At 45.7% G+C, this 16,022-nt stretch overlaps 1 protein-coding gene across 1 annotated transcript in view; it reads right to left on the minus strand.

Annotated features, from left to right (window-relative positions):
• LOC135527997 (cadherin-4-like) overlaps positions 1-16,022 on the minus strand; it is a 577,992-nt gene that overhangs the window by 60,263 nt on the left and 501,707 nt on the right. The window contains exons 9-10 of the mRNA XM_064956738.1: positions 11,704-11,841; positions 5,219-5,404 (exon numbers count right to left, since the gene is read on the minus strand). Coding sequence (XP_064812810.1) covers positions 5,219-5,404; positions 11,704-11,841 — 324 coding nt within the window. The remainder of the gene's footprint in view (positions 1-5,218; positions 5,405-11,703; positions 11,842-16,022) is intronic.

Consider the following 16,022-nt stretch of genomic DNA (forward strand, 5'->3'; position numbering starts at 1 on the left):
TAATTGGCCATGCCTGCCCTACACTATGGTTAGAAGAAATAGATGGGAGAGAAATAACAAGAGAGAGATCAAACTCACAGTGATATCTAACCCCCTCATTCCCAGAACACTTAAACATTCTCCTCCAGTTCCTCTGTCCCTCTATCCTCCACCTGCAGCTCTTGAGAGAGAGAGCGAGAGCAGAGCTGAGCCCTATTGACGATAAAGGAAGTAATGAACAACCCTGGTGCTGAGCAGCGCTAGCTCTGCGCTAGCTAGGAGCTGAGCCCTATTGACGATAAAGGAAGTAATGAACAGTCCTGGTGCTGAGCAGCGCTAGCTCTGCGCTAGCTAGAGGGACCTCTGCACCCCTACCTGTAATTACCGTGCTAACACTGAGTGAGTTAGGCAGGTCTTAAACAATTCATGGACCGGCTGCCGTTGGGGCTGGCGCTCCCTGTTAAATTCACACTGGATAAACTCCCCTCCCCTCACAGTGTGTGTGTATGTGTGCGTGAGTGGGTATGTGTGTGAGTGTGTGTACGTGCCCATGTGTGTGTGTGTTGGCTAGCTCCAGCCACCTACAAGGCGGTCTGCCGTGTGAGCCTAAAACGAAGTGACAGCTCTGGGCTGGCTTAATGACAACAACACAATTAGATTCAGGTAACCTCCAGAAACACACACAACAAATATGTTAGGTATTGCATGCTGCTGGTTGGCTCTGAGTACAGTTAGCTATCCAGTTGATGATTAGCACCCGGAGGCCGGTGTCTGCTGGTGACAGTAATGATTTGGAGCACATCTGTGTGTTGCTTCGCCTTAGTGTTCGTGTTAACGGACGCGGTAGGCGACGATATAAAAGCATTCATAATAAAGCAGCCAGAGTGATGAGGGGATTGGATCTGACAGATGCTATCGTGGTATGTGCGTGCGTGCCTGCGTGTACTGATAATGAGAAGAGGAGGCTGGTGTTGATGTGCCCTGTCTGTCTGTCTGTCTGTCTGTCTGCCTGCCTGCCTGCCTGCCTGTCTGTCTGTCTGCCTGCCTGTCTGCCTGTCTGCCTGCCTGCCTGCCTGCCTGCCTGCCTGCCTGTCTGCCTGCCTGTCTGTCTGTATGTCTGCCCGCCTGCCCGCCCGCCCGCCCGTCCGTCCGTCCGTCCGTCCGTCCGTGTGTGTGTGTGTGTGTGTGTGTGTGTGGAGTGAACCAGTGATGTACTGGGGCCCTATCAGAAGGCTGAACGTGTTTGGAGCTCTTTGATCCATAGCCAGTGGTGCAGTGCTCCCTCTCCACCTCCCCTCATGTCTTTTTGTCCTCTCTGACTGCTCTTCCTCCTCTCTCTATCGAACCGCTTCCCTCCCCAGCTCCCTCTACTCCTCCCTTCCCCTTCCTTCCTTCTCCATCCTCCTCCTATCACCTTATCCTCCCCTTCTCATTTCCTTTCCTCTCTCTGGCATGTAGTCACCCCTGTCATTTCCTATGCTCATCACACACTTCAATTTACATATCCTAATGACTTAAAGACGAATGTGTGTGTGGATGTTTGTGGATGTTTGTGTGGGTAAGTACACACGTATGTGTGTGCATGTTTGTCTGTATGTGTTTGTGTGATGCCTCTGTTTTAATCCAGGATTTAAAATGTATGCGTATTGGTTCCCCAGACAGTTCTCTAATTGTGCAGGTTAAGACCTCAGTCCATGTTTATAGAGCAGCCATGGTCCCAGGTGGGCCGTCTCAGTAAACTTGTGAGAGTTGTCAGTGTGTTCTGCTGATGTGCCTCCACTAGCAGCCAGAGAGGACCCCTCGGTAAATACATACTACATCAATTCAGATGTTTCCCTGCTACCTACGCGTTACAGTTTTTCTGATGTGAAACCGATTAGAGTTGGTAGCCATTCCGGCTTTGGTGCCCAGAGAGACTCAGAGCCTATTCCACAGACAGTGGAATAGGCAGAGGAAAACCACTGGCTCTGCAGGGGTAGCTCATAACACTAGTCAAATATACACACCATATACACACTATACCGGCGCACACGCACACACACACAAACACCTATGGCTAAAACTAGAGACCCTTAGAGGCCCTTACAAGACACAACTGTGTTGCTGATGCACCCATTTATCACAGGTGCATAAAAAACACTTAAATTGTAATTGACAAATCAATATAACATTTTCTGCAATGGTCTCAGTAGCCATTTTGTGTGTGTGTGTGTGTGCATGGCCATGTGCTTGTGAAAGACCTTATGTCCTGCTATCCTATCCCTTATATGATAGGCTATGATAGGCTGGTGGGCAGGTAACCCCCTACAGCTGGAGCTTACACTCAGTGGCTTATACATTGAGTGTACAAAACACTAAGGACACCTGACAGACATAGACTGACCAGGTGAATCCAGGTGAAAGCTATGATCCCTTATAGATGTCAATTGTTAAAACCACTTCAATCAGTGTAGATGAAGGGGAGGAGACAGGTTAAAGAAGGATTTTTAAGCCTTGGGACAACTGAGACATGGATTGTGTATGTGTGCCATTCAGAGGGTGAATGGGTAAGACACAAGACTTAAGTGCCTTTGAACAGGGTATAGTAGTAGGTGCCAGTGTGACAAAGTGAAAATGTAGTTTCCATCAACCTTGCTCGCATTCCGCACAATGCAGATATCAAAGAACACCGCAGTTCGCGGGCTGAGTAGTGGGTGAAACCATTCACTTCAGAAAAAGGTGTGATATAAATACAGTTTCCTTTCATTATGTGTTGTCGAATTCATCCAATGAATTCATCCATATTCATATTCATCCATATTTGAGGCCATACTAGTAAGGTTGGCAATATGAGAGGTCTTCAGACAGATTTTTGTATTATTTTCCTTGAAAGAACTAGTGGAATTTTGAGTTCTTCTCTCCTATTTGGAAAGTTGGTCTGCCTGTTCTTCAGTTTGAGAGAGATATTCTGAGAGAAGTTTTGTGTCTCCTTCCTCTGTACATAAAAAAAACTGTTAAAAACTGTATAACACAATAGTGGAAAACTGGTTCATATATCCCAAAGTCAATAGCAAATGTGACTATGTATATATTTATGTCACCATTAATGTATATAAAGCCTATTCCGGCAAGTTATGCAAGTATTTGCTGGCTTGGCTAGCCATGTTAACAAAGCGCTAACTAGCACTATAACATGCTGACCAAGCCGGACGTGCACCTGTATGCGCATGTTGATTTTGTACCCCCACACCAGACACAATCAGGACACGCCGGTTAACATATCAAGACAAACTCTGAACCAATTATATTCATTTGAGGACAGGTTGAAAAGCATTAAACATTTATGCCAATTTAGCTAGCTAGCTTGCTGTTGCTAGCTAATTTGTCCTGGGATATAAACATTGGGTTGTTATTTTACATGAAATGCACAAGGTCCTTTACAATTAATCCACAGGTAAAACAAATTCCTTTCTCATCCTCTCTCCTCCTTCCTCAGGCTTCCCTATTTTTTTTTAACTTCTTCTTACTTTATATGGCGGTTGGAAACCAACTTCACAGTGCATTACTACAACAAACTGGAGTGTGGACGTCAGTTTCAATCACCCACGTGGTTATATGCTCCTAAACACCATTGAGGAGATGGGATAGGCCAAACTTGCAGCGTGTTGAGCGTCACAGAACCTATTTATATTTTAGCACCTGGCCACATAGATGCTTGCAAGCAGTGTGGTTGCAATGATTGAATAACATGTATGTGTAAATTTTTTGTGTGCACGCGCTGCGAGCGGTGTGGTCAGCATGTAAGTCAGTGCACTATAATGTCACACTCTATTGCTAGCAGGTGATTTATTGAAATATAAAGTGAATGTTTTTTCATACTACATTTAAAAGGTTTATATAAAAAGGATTGTACTTGTGCACTGTATTTATGGATTGATGTCAGTGCCAATAACTGGAACGAATTGCAAAAATCGCTGAAGTTGGAGACTTATATCTCCCTCACTAACTTTAAGCATCAGCTATCTGAGCAGCTTACCGATCCCTGCAGCTGTACACAGCCCATCTGTAAATAGCCCATCCAACTACCTACCTCATCCCCATATTGTTTTTATTGACTTTTTTTGCTCTTTTGCACACCAGTATTTCTACTTGCACATCATCATCTGCACATCTATCACTCCACAGTGTTAATTTGCTAAATTGTAATTACTTCGCTACTATGGCCTATTTATTGCCTTACCTCCTTACGCCATTTGCACACACCCTATATATATCTTTCTATTGTGTTATTGACTGTATGCTTGTTTATTCCATGTGTAACTCTGTGTTGTTGTGTAACTCTGTGTTGACCTACCTGCAAAAATAAAAGGTGAAATAAATAAATAAAGACAAATTAAATCACATTGAGGGCATTACTGTTGCTCCTATCTAAAACCTATATTGTGTCTTACCTAACCAGTGAACGTGTGGCTGTGACCATCCTGTCAATGCCTGTCATCACGGTTTGATATCTTCTACTGCAGATAAAAACCAAGTCAACCTGAAGTGTGGGTGTCCGGGTGGCTATATACAGTTGGTTACACCAGGCGCACAAGTTTGTGTCAAGAACCGCAACGCTGCTGGATTGTTCTCGCTCAACAGTCTCCCATGTGTATTAAGAATGGTTCACCACCCAAAGGACATCCAGCCAACATAACACAACTGTGGGAAGCATTGGAGTCAACATGTGCCAGCATCCCTGTGGAACGCTTTCAACACCTTGTAAGGTCCATGCCCCAGCAATTTGAGGCTGTTCTGATGGCAAAAAGCAGGGGATGTGCAACTCAATATTAGAAAGGTGTCCTTAATGTTTTATACACTCAGTGTAGATCTGACATGCAACGCATAATTGATGAATGGGATAACAACACTGTCTGTACTACATCAACCTCAACCTTGGTGAAGAGTTTTTAAAATAGATATGATAAGTTCTAGGTGAGAACTGGAAGATATCAGTGTTGCATACACCAAGAAAGTGTCAAATTTCACCATTCTGGTAATAAAGGTGTAAATTGCTGAGGTGTGGTCACTTTTGAGGGCTCAAGCTCTTCTTGTTTCTTCTTTTATAGTTTAGTTCATTTATTATTGTACTGTGAGACACTTACTGCACTGCTGGAACTAGAAACATAAGCATTTCACTGTACCTGAATTAACATCTGCTAATCTGTGGATGCGACAAATCAACCTTAATTAGATGTCTTGGTTGGTCGCAGGGCCTTACCTTCACCACAGTAACCATGCCGTCATTGGTTTGTGGGTTGGTGATGATGGTGAAGTGTCCTATGGGGTCACCGCTGATGATCCTGTATACAGCGTTCCAGTTGGGCGAGCGTGGCTGGTCGCGGTCAATCACGGTCAGGTTGGCAACCGCAACATTGATCCGGTTCTCTGGAACCTCCCCCGAAAACTGGGAGGGGAAAGAAAAAGGGAGAGAGAGATTAGAGGAAGTTAGAGGAAATCTTCTCCTTTGTGGGCAGTCAAATGGCTTAGTTATCATGTCACTCCACAAACTACTCCAGAGCATTAAACTAACTAAACACCCTACTGTCCTCTGCCTCCACGTTCTGTCTTGTTCTGAATAATTTTCTTGTTGCGCCCTCCTACTCCCATCTTTGGTGAGAACACAGTATTCTTCCTTTCTGTTCTTCTGAGAGACTGAGGGAGTGAGAGAGAGAGAGCAAGGGCTGGAGGAAGAGAAAATGCCTGATTTTGGGAAGGCTCAAGCAGCAGTGTGCATGTGTTTGTGCCTCTTTCTGAGTGGGTTTTAGAGGTTCTCTCGCAGCAGAAACGTGCTCTGTCCTGATAAGACCACACAGCAGAGTGAGCTGCTGCCTGTCATGCATCTGTCTGTAATGGTTGGGAACTGATCACAGCTCTACAGCCGTTACAAGGTCAGGGGACTCGCTCTGTATGCCTGGACCGTACACAATAACAACATTAGCCCCCTTACATACCCCTGACCCACCAAATACCCCCTACCAACCTTACCTCCGCCCCTATCCACCCCATCACCAGCACTAGCAGTGGTTTCCACGTCTTTCTTCATCTCGTCATAGCAACAGGCGTGTAGTACAGCTATAGCGCCCCCACACAGAGTCACCGTGTCGTCATGGATAACAGGCATGGAGGAGCCGTTGAGCCTCTTATGGTGAGTGTGGGATATCAAAGAGTAAAGCCCCGGCCTAAACACTCCCAACAGACCATAATACCCTGCCATGCCCTCACAGAGACACAAAGAGACACAGAGACCCAGCACACAGACACACGCAGATTAGGGAGCTGTGGCAAGAGGGTTGTCTATAGAGAACCAGTGACATTCTTAATGAAACAGAGGAGTGGTCCTGTTGGTCTGCTAGGATTGGATAAAGAGGCAGCGTGTGTGTGCACACTCTTAACTCAGCCTGCTTTGCCGCTGCTATCGGCTAGGCCAGGGTATACTCCATACTAATTTGAGAAAATGTATCTCTGTAATAGGGACCATATATAACCACACTAAGGCAGGGGGTGTACAGGAGGCAGGGGGAGGTGTAGGTGTAGTGGAGGCAGGGGGAGGTGTAGGGGAGGCAGGGAGAGGTGCAGTGGAGGCAGGGTAGGTGTAGTCGAGGCAGGGGGAGGTGTAGTGGAGGCAGGGGGAGGGGGAGGTGTAGGGGAGGCAGGGGGGGGTGTAGTGGAGGCAGGGGGGTGTAGTGGAGGCAGGGGGAGGTGTAGGGGAGGCAGGGGGAGGTGTAGTGGAGGCAGGGGGAGGTGTAAGGAGGCAGGGGGATGTGTAGTGGAGGCAGGGGGAGGTGTAGTGGAGGCAGGGGGAGGTGTAAGTGAGGCAGGGGAGGTGTAGTGGAGGCAGGGGGAGGTGTAAGGGAGGCAGGGGGAGGTGTAGGGGAGGCAGGGGGAGATGTAGGTGGACATTAAGGGAGGCAGGGGAGGTGTATGGAGGCAGGGGGAGGTGTAGGGGAGGCAGGGGGAGGTGTAGGTGGAGATTAAGGGAGGCAGGGGGAGGTGTATGGAGGCAGGGGGAGGTGTAAGGGAGGCATGGGGAGGTGTAGTTGGAGGTTTAAGGGAGGCAGATGGAGGTGTATGGAGGCAGGGGGAGGTGTAGGGGAGGCAGGGGGAGGTGTAGGTGGAGGTTAAGGGAGGCAGGGGGAGGTGTAAGGGAGGCAGGGGGAGGTGTATGAGAGGCAGGGGGAGGTGTAGGGGAAGGCTGGGGGAGGAGTAGGGGGAGGTGTAGGGAGAAGTAGGGGGAGGTGTAGGGAGAGGTAGGGGGAGGTATAGGGGGAGGCGGGGAGAGGCAGAGGGAGAGAGGGGGGTGACAGGGAGCTTCATCATGGGGCCCAGGTGATGTAAGGATGAGGCAGGAGAACAAGATGCAGGCAAAGCTGGTGTTCCTACTGGCTGGGGTTATTCCTCACTACTGAGCATGGGGTACACACACATGCATGCACGCACACAAACATGTCTACTTTTTTCTAAAACTCACAGAAAGAAACTACACACCAATACAGACACACATAAGCTGTGTTTGAATACCCATACTAACGTACTGTATACCACATACTTATTAATGAGTATATACTACATACTATAAGTTCATTTTAGTATACTGTAAACGAACGGTATCCTTTCAGTTGATGGAACTAGCGCTACACCTGTCTCCTGGAAGTTGATGCTGTTGCTATGTAACTTCTGGCTAGCTTGTTAGCATAACAAATTACAATCTAGACATCTTATGACTTCATTAACAATGTCCATTGAGAATGCACAATGACCATCTCACTTAGCTATGCTAAGAATGACGTGAATAATCAAGTCAATAAACTCTGGGTAGATAGTTAGATAGCATATAGTTAATATACTGGCAAGTTGGATGTATTAGTAGCCAACTAATGTTATGTAGCTAGCTAACATACCGGTACATACTGCTGTAATGATATGCTATGTGGTTGGTAAGGATAGTGTAGCTAACAAATTGTCAGCCAACATAACGTATAATGTAACTTATTTGAAAAGTCATTACTTTATTACATTGCTCAACATTTTCTTAACATTTGTCATAATTAGTTAAAGCAATGAATTTGTATCTGCTCTCATTGGACTTTGGCAGCATATTTTCCACCATTTTCTTCAAATCTGAAAACATTGTGAAGCCACTCCCATTTTCTGAAGAATTGCATTATGGGCCCTTAAAGAACTTAAATAGTGTCCAAAGCTTGTATACTTTGTATTTTGGGCGAATGTAGTTCGACATCCAGAAACTTTTGGCATACTAACTATATCCATACTATGACCAATAAACATAATACATACTCAATTTACGTCACAAATAGTATGATCAGTGCGGATATTATGAGTATTCGAACACATCAATACTCTATTACAGATAATCACACAAACAGACAAACACATCCACTTTGAAACACACACAAACCCCACCCACTGCCTGTCTGCCCACCTTGAAAAATAGGCCAGCCTCTGATAGGCCTGATGAAATATTAATCTCAAACATTAAAGAGAAATTCCCCAAACATTCTATTCCTGGGACGCTTTGATAGATTTACTGCAAACCCTAAATATTTGCATAATGGCATGCGTTGTCGACAAAATTGATTTTATGTAGCCTACTGGTAAACTGAATGATTTATAGAGGGAGCTTGTAAAAAGTGCTCTGCTCATCGTGGCTCCAAGACCTTTACTTTGCAAAATAACAGGGCCAATCATCATCAATATCAGCCAGAACATTTATTTAGCTACCCCCATCTGTGCTGGGTGATTGAAATGCACTTTAACCCACACAAATACAGTGGATGAGACTCCATCCGTTACAAACTACTATCATCATTACACTGCCACAACTGTAGAATCCTAATGCAGTAAAGAAGAGTCTGACTGTGCCTGACTGGGCCTGACTGTGTGTGTATGTTCTCCGAATGGACATGTTATAGCTAGAATAGTACATCATATCTAATACTGTACCTCCTTAGTCGCTTCTTACCTACCACACTCACTTCACTCACTTCTCCTTTAACCCACCACCAGATGGGTGTAAATAACAAAGGAAGACATTGAATATCCCTTTGAGCATGGTGAAGTTATTAATGTCACTTTGGATGCTGTATCAATACACCCAGTCACTACAAAGATACAGGCATCCTTCCTAACTCAGTCGCTAACTTCACCTTGAGGCCAATTGTGACTTGAAAACAGTTACAGAGTTTAATGGCTGTGACAGGAACAAACTTAGGATGGGACAGCAATGTACTGTAGTTACTCCACAACACTAACCTAATTGACAGGGTAAAAATAAGGATGCCTGTACAGAATACAAATATGCATCCTGTTTGCAATAAGGCACTAAAGTAAAACTGCAAAAAACGTGGCAAAGAAATGTACTTTATGTCCTGAATAAAAAGTGTTATGTTTGAGGCAAACATAACACATCACTGAGTACCACTCTTCATATTTTAAAGCATGGTGGTAGCTTCATCATGTTATGGGAATGCTTGTCATTGGCAAGGACTAGGGAGTTTTTTATGATATAAAGACTAGAGCTGAGCACAGACAAAATCCTAGGGGAAAACCTGGTTCAGTCTGCTTTCCACCAGACACTGAGAGACAAATTCACCTTTCAGCAGGACAATAACCTAAAACAACAGGCCAAAAATCATCAGTGCACTGGAGTTGCTGACCAAGACGACATTGAATGTTCCTGAGTAGCCTAGTTAGAGTTTTGACTTCAATCGGCTTGAAAATCTACAGAAAGACTTAAAAATAACTGTCTAGTAATGATCAACAACCAACTTGACAGAGCTTGAAGAAGTACAAAAATAATAAGATGCAAATATTGTAAAATCCATGTGTGCAAAGCTCTTAGAGACTTACCCAGAAATACAGTTGTAATAGCTGCCAAAGGTGATTCTTACATGTATTGATATTTTAGTGTAACATTTTTATAAATGTTTTACAATTGTTCAAATTGTTTCCACTTTAACAATACAGTGAAGTTTGTGTAGATCGTTGACAAAATGTTTGAATTAAATCCATTTGAATCTCACTTTGTAACACAACAAAATGTGGAAAAAGTCCAGGGGTGAGAATAGAGTACTTTCTGAAGACACTGTATGTGTGAAGCATCATAATCTAAACTGTTAGGTCATCTTTCTGATGTCCCTTTCTTTCCTCTCACTTCTGTCTCTTATCTTTCTTATATCCCTGTCTTCCCTGCTCTCTCCCCATCTCCCTCTCTCTTGGTAAATGTCCTCCATTCCTCCCCTTATTCCTCACCTCTCAGTGCTCTACTAATGATTGTACCGTGAAGCTCTCTACCTGAATAAGCTGTTTCCTGTTGCACTGGAGTGCTGATAAACAGCTGAATTAATCAGCTCAGATCACCCTCTGGGCCACCGGAGAGCCCAGCACGCCTTAATGACTGACACAGGGTTAATGAGACACACACACACGCACACACACACACACACACAGACACACACACACACACACACACACACACACACACACACACGCACGCACGCACGCACGCACGCACGCACACACAGACACACACACACACACACACACACACACACACACACACACACACACACACACACACACACACACACACACACACACACACACACACACACACACACACACACACACACACACACACACACTATTACCACCTGCACTGTGTAGTACCTATCACACATACCCAGGACCCAGATTCCAATTCAGCTCATGTCCTGACATATCTTTGCTTACAACCATAAGATGAGTTCTTCTTACTTGCTTACACATAAATAACTTAAAAGGTCTGAAGTATACCTCCTCTGCTATACACACCCTCACACGCTCCAACAAAGTAACACAGAATCATTGCTCCCTATACACCATTGTGTCAAGCACCTCACTGTAGAAATTAGTGCCAAAGAATCCCCTTACTAACTGTTTCAGCTAACCCTCCCTTACTCTTTTAGCCATCCTACCCATTCCAGCCATCCGAAGTTTTCTTAGTTCCCAACTATCAGGAATACCGATTCTACTCCCTGCCCCCCCCTCCACTTCCCACCTCCACCCCACCCCTCCTCGCCCCGCCCACCTCCCCTATCCCTGCATCCCTCCACTCACCCTCCACACATTTACTATGTCTGACAGCACAGTGCCTCCAGGGTACAACTGTGTGTGTGTCTGTCTGTCTCTTTGGTGTGTGCATGTGCATGTACTTTTTGAGACCAGGCTTGGTTAAGAGGTACTCATCACTGCTGGGGGAACTATAACAATCAACATTCCCCAGGTAAGCAGAAGATGTATGGATACGTTGGCAGCAATGTGTGCTAGTCTCCATGCCGTTTGATCACACACTTCATTCTTTACTTTGATTTGGTCCTGTGCCTCCAGGAATGACCTTTTCTTTTATATACGTTAAGGATCATCCTCATAACCATTATCACCACTATTATCATAAGTAGGTCTACTTGCGATTGTTTTCTGGGTGATGAAAGCTGAAGATTGGACATTTATTTCACTCAGGTCAGGTGTGTGTGCTTTCTCTGAGATGATGCAAGGGCTGTGTTTCACCCCTTCCCCTCTCCCTCTCTCCTCATCCCTCTCATCTTCTATCCTTCCCACTGACTTCCACTCCTCCATCTCCCATACCTTCCCCATCTTCCCCCTCCCCCTCCATGTTCCCCTCCCCTCTCTCCTCCCTCCACTCACAGTTCTGGAGGTGAGCTCGGGGGGGTTGTCATTGATATCTGTGACAGAGATGATGGCGGTGGCCGTGTTGGACAGGCCAAAGTTTAGGTTGCCCTCCATGTCCGTGGCCTGGACGATGATGCTGTACTGGGACACTTTCTACAAGACAAACACACAGAGAGAAGAATATAAACAGTTAAGCAGAGCAACCAGTGAGCAAACATACACAGAGTCAAACAAAGCACTCAATGGTCAAATACACAGTGTATAAAACATTAGGAACACCTGCTCTTTCCATGACAGGGACTGACCAGGTGAATCCAGGTGAAATCTATGATCCCTTATTGATGTCACTTGTTAAATCCTCTTCAATCAGTGTAGAGGAAGTTGAGGAGACAGGTTCAATAATGAATTATAAGCCTTGAGACAATTGACACATTACTTGTGTACGAGTGCCATTCACAGGGTGAATGAGCAAGACAAAAGATATAAGTGCCTTTGAATGGGGTATGGTAGTAGGTGCCAGGCAAACCAGTTTGAGTGTGACAAGAACTGCAACGCTGCTGGGTTTCCTGTGTGTATCAAGAATGGTCCACCACCCAAAGGAAATCCAGCTAACTTGACGCAACTGTGGGAAGCATTGGAGTCAACATGGGCCAGCATCCCTGTAGAACGCTGGACACCTTGTAGTCCATGTCCCGACCAATTGAGGCGGTTCTGAGGGCAATAGGGGATGGTCAACTCAATATTAGGAAGTTGTTCCTAATGTTTTGTGTACTCAATGTCCACACAACTGCATAATGAGTACAAGGAGGTCAATGTATCATTTTCTTTAGGTTGTGCAGAAACAATAATCCATTTTACAGACCAGACATTTTGTCTCTCTCTCACACACGTTAGGTTGCCTCTACACCCATGGTTCTCTCCTCAGCAACAAACCTTGAGCCTGGTGATAGCTTTGCCAGTGCGTGCTGGTCTATCTGTCTGTCTGATGTAATTAGAAGCAAAGGGACTCATTTATCCCCTCCCCTGGCTGTCCCCTCCACTGTTCTTCCTACTCTTCATTTTACACCTGTACCTTAGCCCCTACCCCGGGACCCATCACTCACCTTAATGGGAGCCCAGGCACTTTGAAAAGGAACACTGTGGTGAAATTGTTCTTCAAATCAAATCAAATTAATTTGTTACATACACATGGTTAGCAGATGTTAATGCAAGTGTAGCAAAATGCTTGTGCTTCTAGTTCCGACCGTGCAGCAATATCTGACAAGTAATATAACCTAACAATTTCACAACAACTACCTTATACACACAAGTGTAAAGGAGTGAATACAAATATGTACATAAAAATATATAAACGAGTGATGGCTCAACGGCATAGGCATATGAGATTGGTAATGTAGGGTATGTAAACATTATATAAAGTGGCATTGTTTTAAAGTGGCTAGTGATACATTACATCAAGATGGCAAGATGCAGTAGATGGTATAGAGTACAGTATATACATATGAGATGAGTAATGTAGGGTATGTCAACATTATATAAAGTGGCTAGTGATAAAATGATTACAGCAATTTCTACATTATTAAAGTGGCTGGAGTTGAGTCGGTATGTTGGCAGCAGCCACTCAATGTTAGTGATGGCTGTTTAACAGTCTGATGGCCTTGAGATATAAGCTGTTTTTCAGTCTCTCAGTCCCAGCTTTGATGCACCTGTACTGACCTCGCCTTCTGGATGATAGCGGGGTGAACAGGCAGTGGCTCGGGTGGTTGTTGTCCTTGATGATCTTTTTGGCCTTCCTGTGACATCGGGTGGTGTAGGTGTCCTGGAGGGTATGGGTATGCCGAGGAACTTAAAGCTCTCCACCCTCTCCACTACTGTCCCATCAATGTAGATAGGGGACTGCTCCCTCTGCTGTTTCCTGAAGCCCACGATCATCTCCTTTGTTTTATAGACATTGAGTGTGAGGTTATTTTCCTGACACCACACTCCGAGGGCCCTCACCTCCTCCCTGTAGGCCGTCTCGTCGTTGTTGGTAATCAAGCCTACCACTGTAGTGTTGCCGGCAAACTTGATGATTGAGTTGGATGCGTGCATGGCCACGCAGTCATGGGTGAACAGGGAGTACAGGAGAGGGTTGAGAATGCATCCTTGTGGGAACCCTGTGTTGAGGATCAGTGGGATGGAGATGTTGTTACCTACCCTCACCACCTGGGGCGGCCCGTCAGGAAGTCCAGGACCCAGTTGCACAGGGCAGGGTCGAGACCTAGGGTCTCGAGCTTGATGACGAATTTGGAGGGTACTATGGTGTTAAATGCTGAGCTGTAGTTGATGAACAGCATTCTCACATAGCTATTCCTCTTGTCCAGATGGTTTAGGGCAGTGTGCAGTGTGATGGCAATTGCGTCGTCTGTAAGCAAATTGGAGTGGGTCTAGGGTTTCAGGTAGGGTGGAGGTGATATGGTCCTTGACTAGTCTCTCAAAGCACTTCATGATGATGAAAGTGAGTGCTAGAGAGTGGTAGTCATTTAGCTCAGTTACCTTAGCTTTCTTGGGAACAGGAACAATGGTGGCCCTCTTGAAGCATGTGGGGACAGCAGACTGGGATAAGGATTGATTGAATATGTCTGTAAACACACCAGCCAGCTGGTCTGCGCATGCTCTGAAGACGCGGCTTGGGATGCCGTCTGGGCCTTCAGCCTTGTGAAGGTTAACACGTTTAAATATTTTACTCACGTTGGCTACAGTGAAGGAGAGCCCGCAGGTTTTGGTCACGGGCCGTGTCAGTGGCACTGTATTCTCCTCAAAGCGAGCAAAAAAGTTGTTTAGTCTGTCTGGGAGCAAGGCACCGTGATCCGCGACGGGGCTGGTTTTTCTTTTGTAGTCCATGATTGACTGTAGCCTCTGCCACATACCTCTCGTATCTGAGGGGTTGAATTGCGACTCCACTTTGTCTCTGTACTGACGCTTAGCTTGTTTGATTGCATTGTGGAGGGAATAGCTACACTGTTTGTATTTGGTCATGTTTCCGGTCACCTTGCCCTGATTAAAAGCAATGGTTCGTGCTTTCAGTTTTGCGCGAATGCTGACATCAATCCACGGTTTCTGGTTGGGGAATGTTTTAATAATAGACGCTGTGGGTACAACATCACCAATAAACTTGTTAATAAACTCGCACACCGAATCAGGGTATTCGTCAATGTTGTTGTTCACCGCAATGAGGAACATATCCCAGTCCACGTGATCGAAGCAATCTTGAAGTGTGGAATCCTATTCAAATCAAATCAAATTTATTTATATAGCCCTTCGTACATCAGTTGATATCTCAAAGTGCTGTACAGAAACCCAGCCTAAAACCCCAAACAGCAAGCAATGCAGGTGTAGAAGCACGGTGGCTAGGAAAAACTCCCTAGAAAGGCCAAAACCTAGGAAAAAACCTAGAGAGGAACCAGGCTATGTGGGGTGGCCAGTCCTCTTCTGGCTGTGCAAGGTGGAGATTATAACAGAACATGGCCAAGGTGTTCAAATGTTCATAAATGACCAGCATGGTCCAATAATAATAAGGCAGAACAGTTGAAACTGGAGCAGCAGCACGGCCAGGTGGACTGGGGACTGCCATGAGTCATCATGTCAGGTAGTCCTGAGGCATGGTCCTAGGGCTCAGGTCCTCCGAGAGAGAGAAAGAAAGAGAGAAAGAGAGAATTAGAGAGAGCACACTTAAATTCACACAGGACACCGAATAGGACAGGAGAATTACTCCAGATATAACAAACTGAACCTAGCCCCCGACACATAAACTACTGCAGCATAAATACTGGAGGCTGAGACAGGAGGGGTCAGGAGACACTGTGGCCCCATCCGAGGACACCCCCGGACAGGGCCAAACAGGAAGGATATAACCCCACCCACTTTGCCAAAGCACAGCCCCCACACCACTAGAGGGATATCTTCAACCACCAACTTACCATCCTGAGACAAGGCTGAGTATAGCCCACAAAGATCTCCGCCACGGCACAACCAAAGGGGGGGGGGGGCGCCAACCCAGACAGGATGACCACATCAGTGACTCAACCCACTCAGGTGACGCACCCCTCCCAGGGACGGTATGAGAGAGCCCCAGTAAGCCAGTGACTCAGCTCCTGTAATAGGGTTAGAGGCATAGAATCCCAGTGGAAAGCGGGGAACCGGCCAGGCAGAGACAGCAAGGGTGGTTCGTTGCTCCAGAGCCTTTCCGTTCACCTTCCCACTCCTGGGCCAGACTACACTCAATCATATGACCCACTGAAGAGATGAGTCTTTAGTAAAGACTTAAAGGCTATTGGTCGGACCAGCGTTGAACA

Source organism: Oncorhynchus masou, chromosome 33 (genome assembly GCF_036934945.1).
Source record: "Oncorhynchus masou masou isolate Uvic2021 chromosome 33, UVic_Omas_1.1, whole genome shotgun sequence".
Lineage (NCBI taxonomy): Eukaryota > Metazoa > Chordata > Actinopteri > Salmoniformes > Salmonidae > Oncorhynchus > Oncorhynchus masou.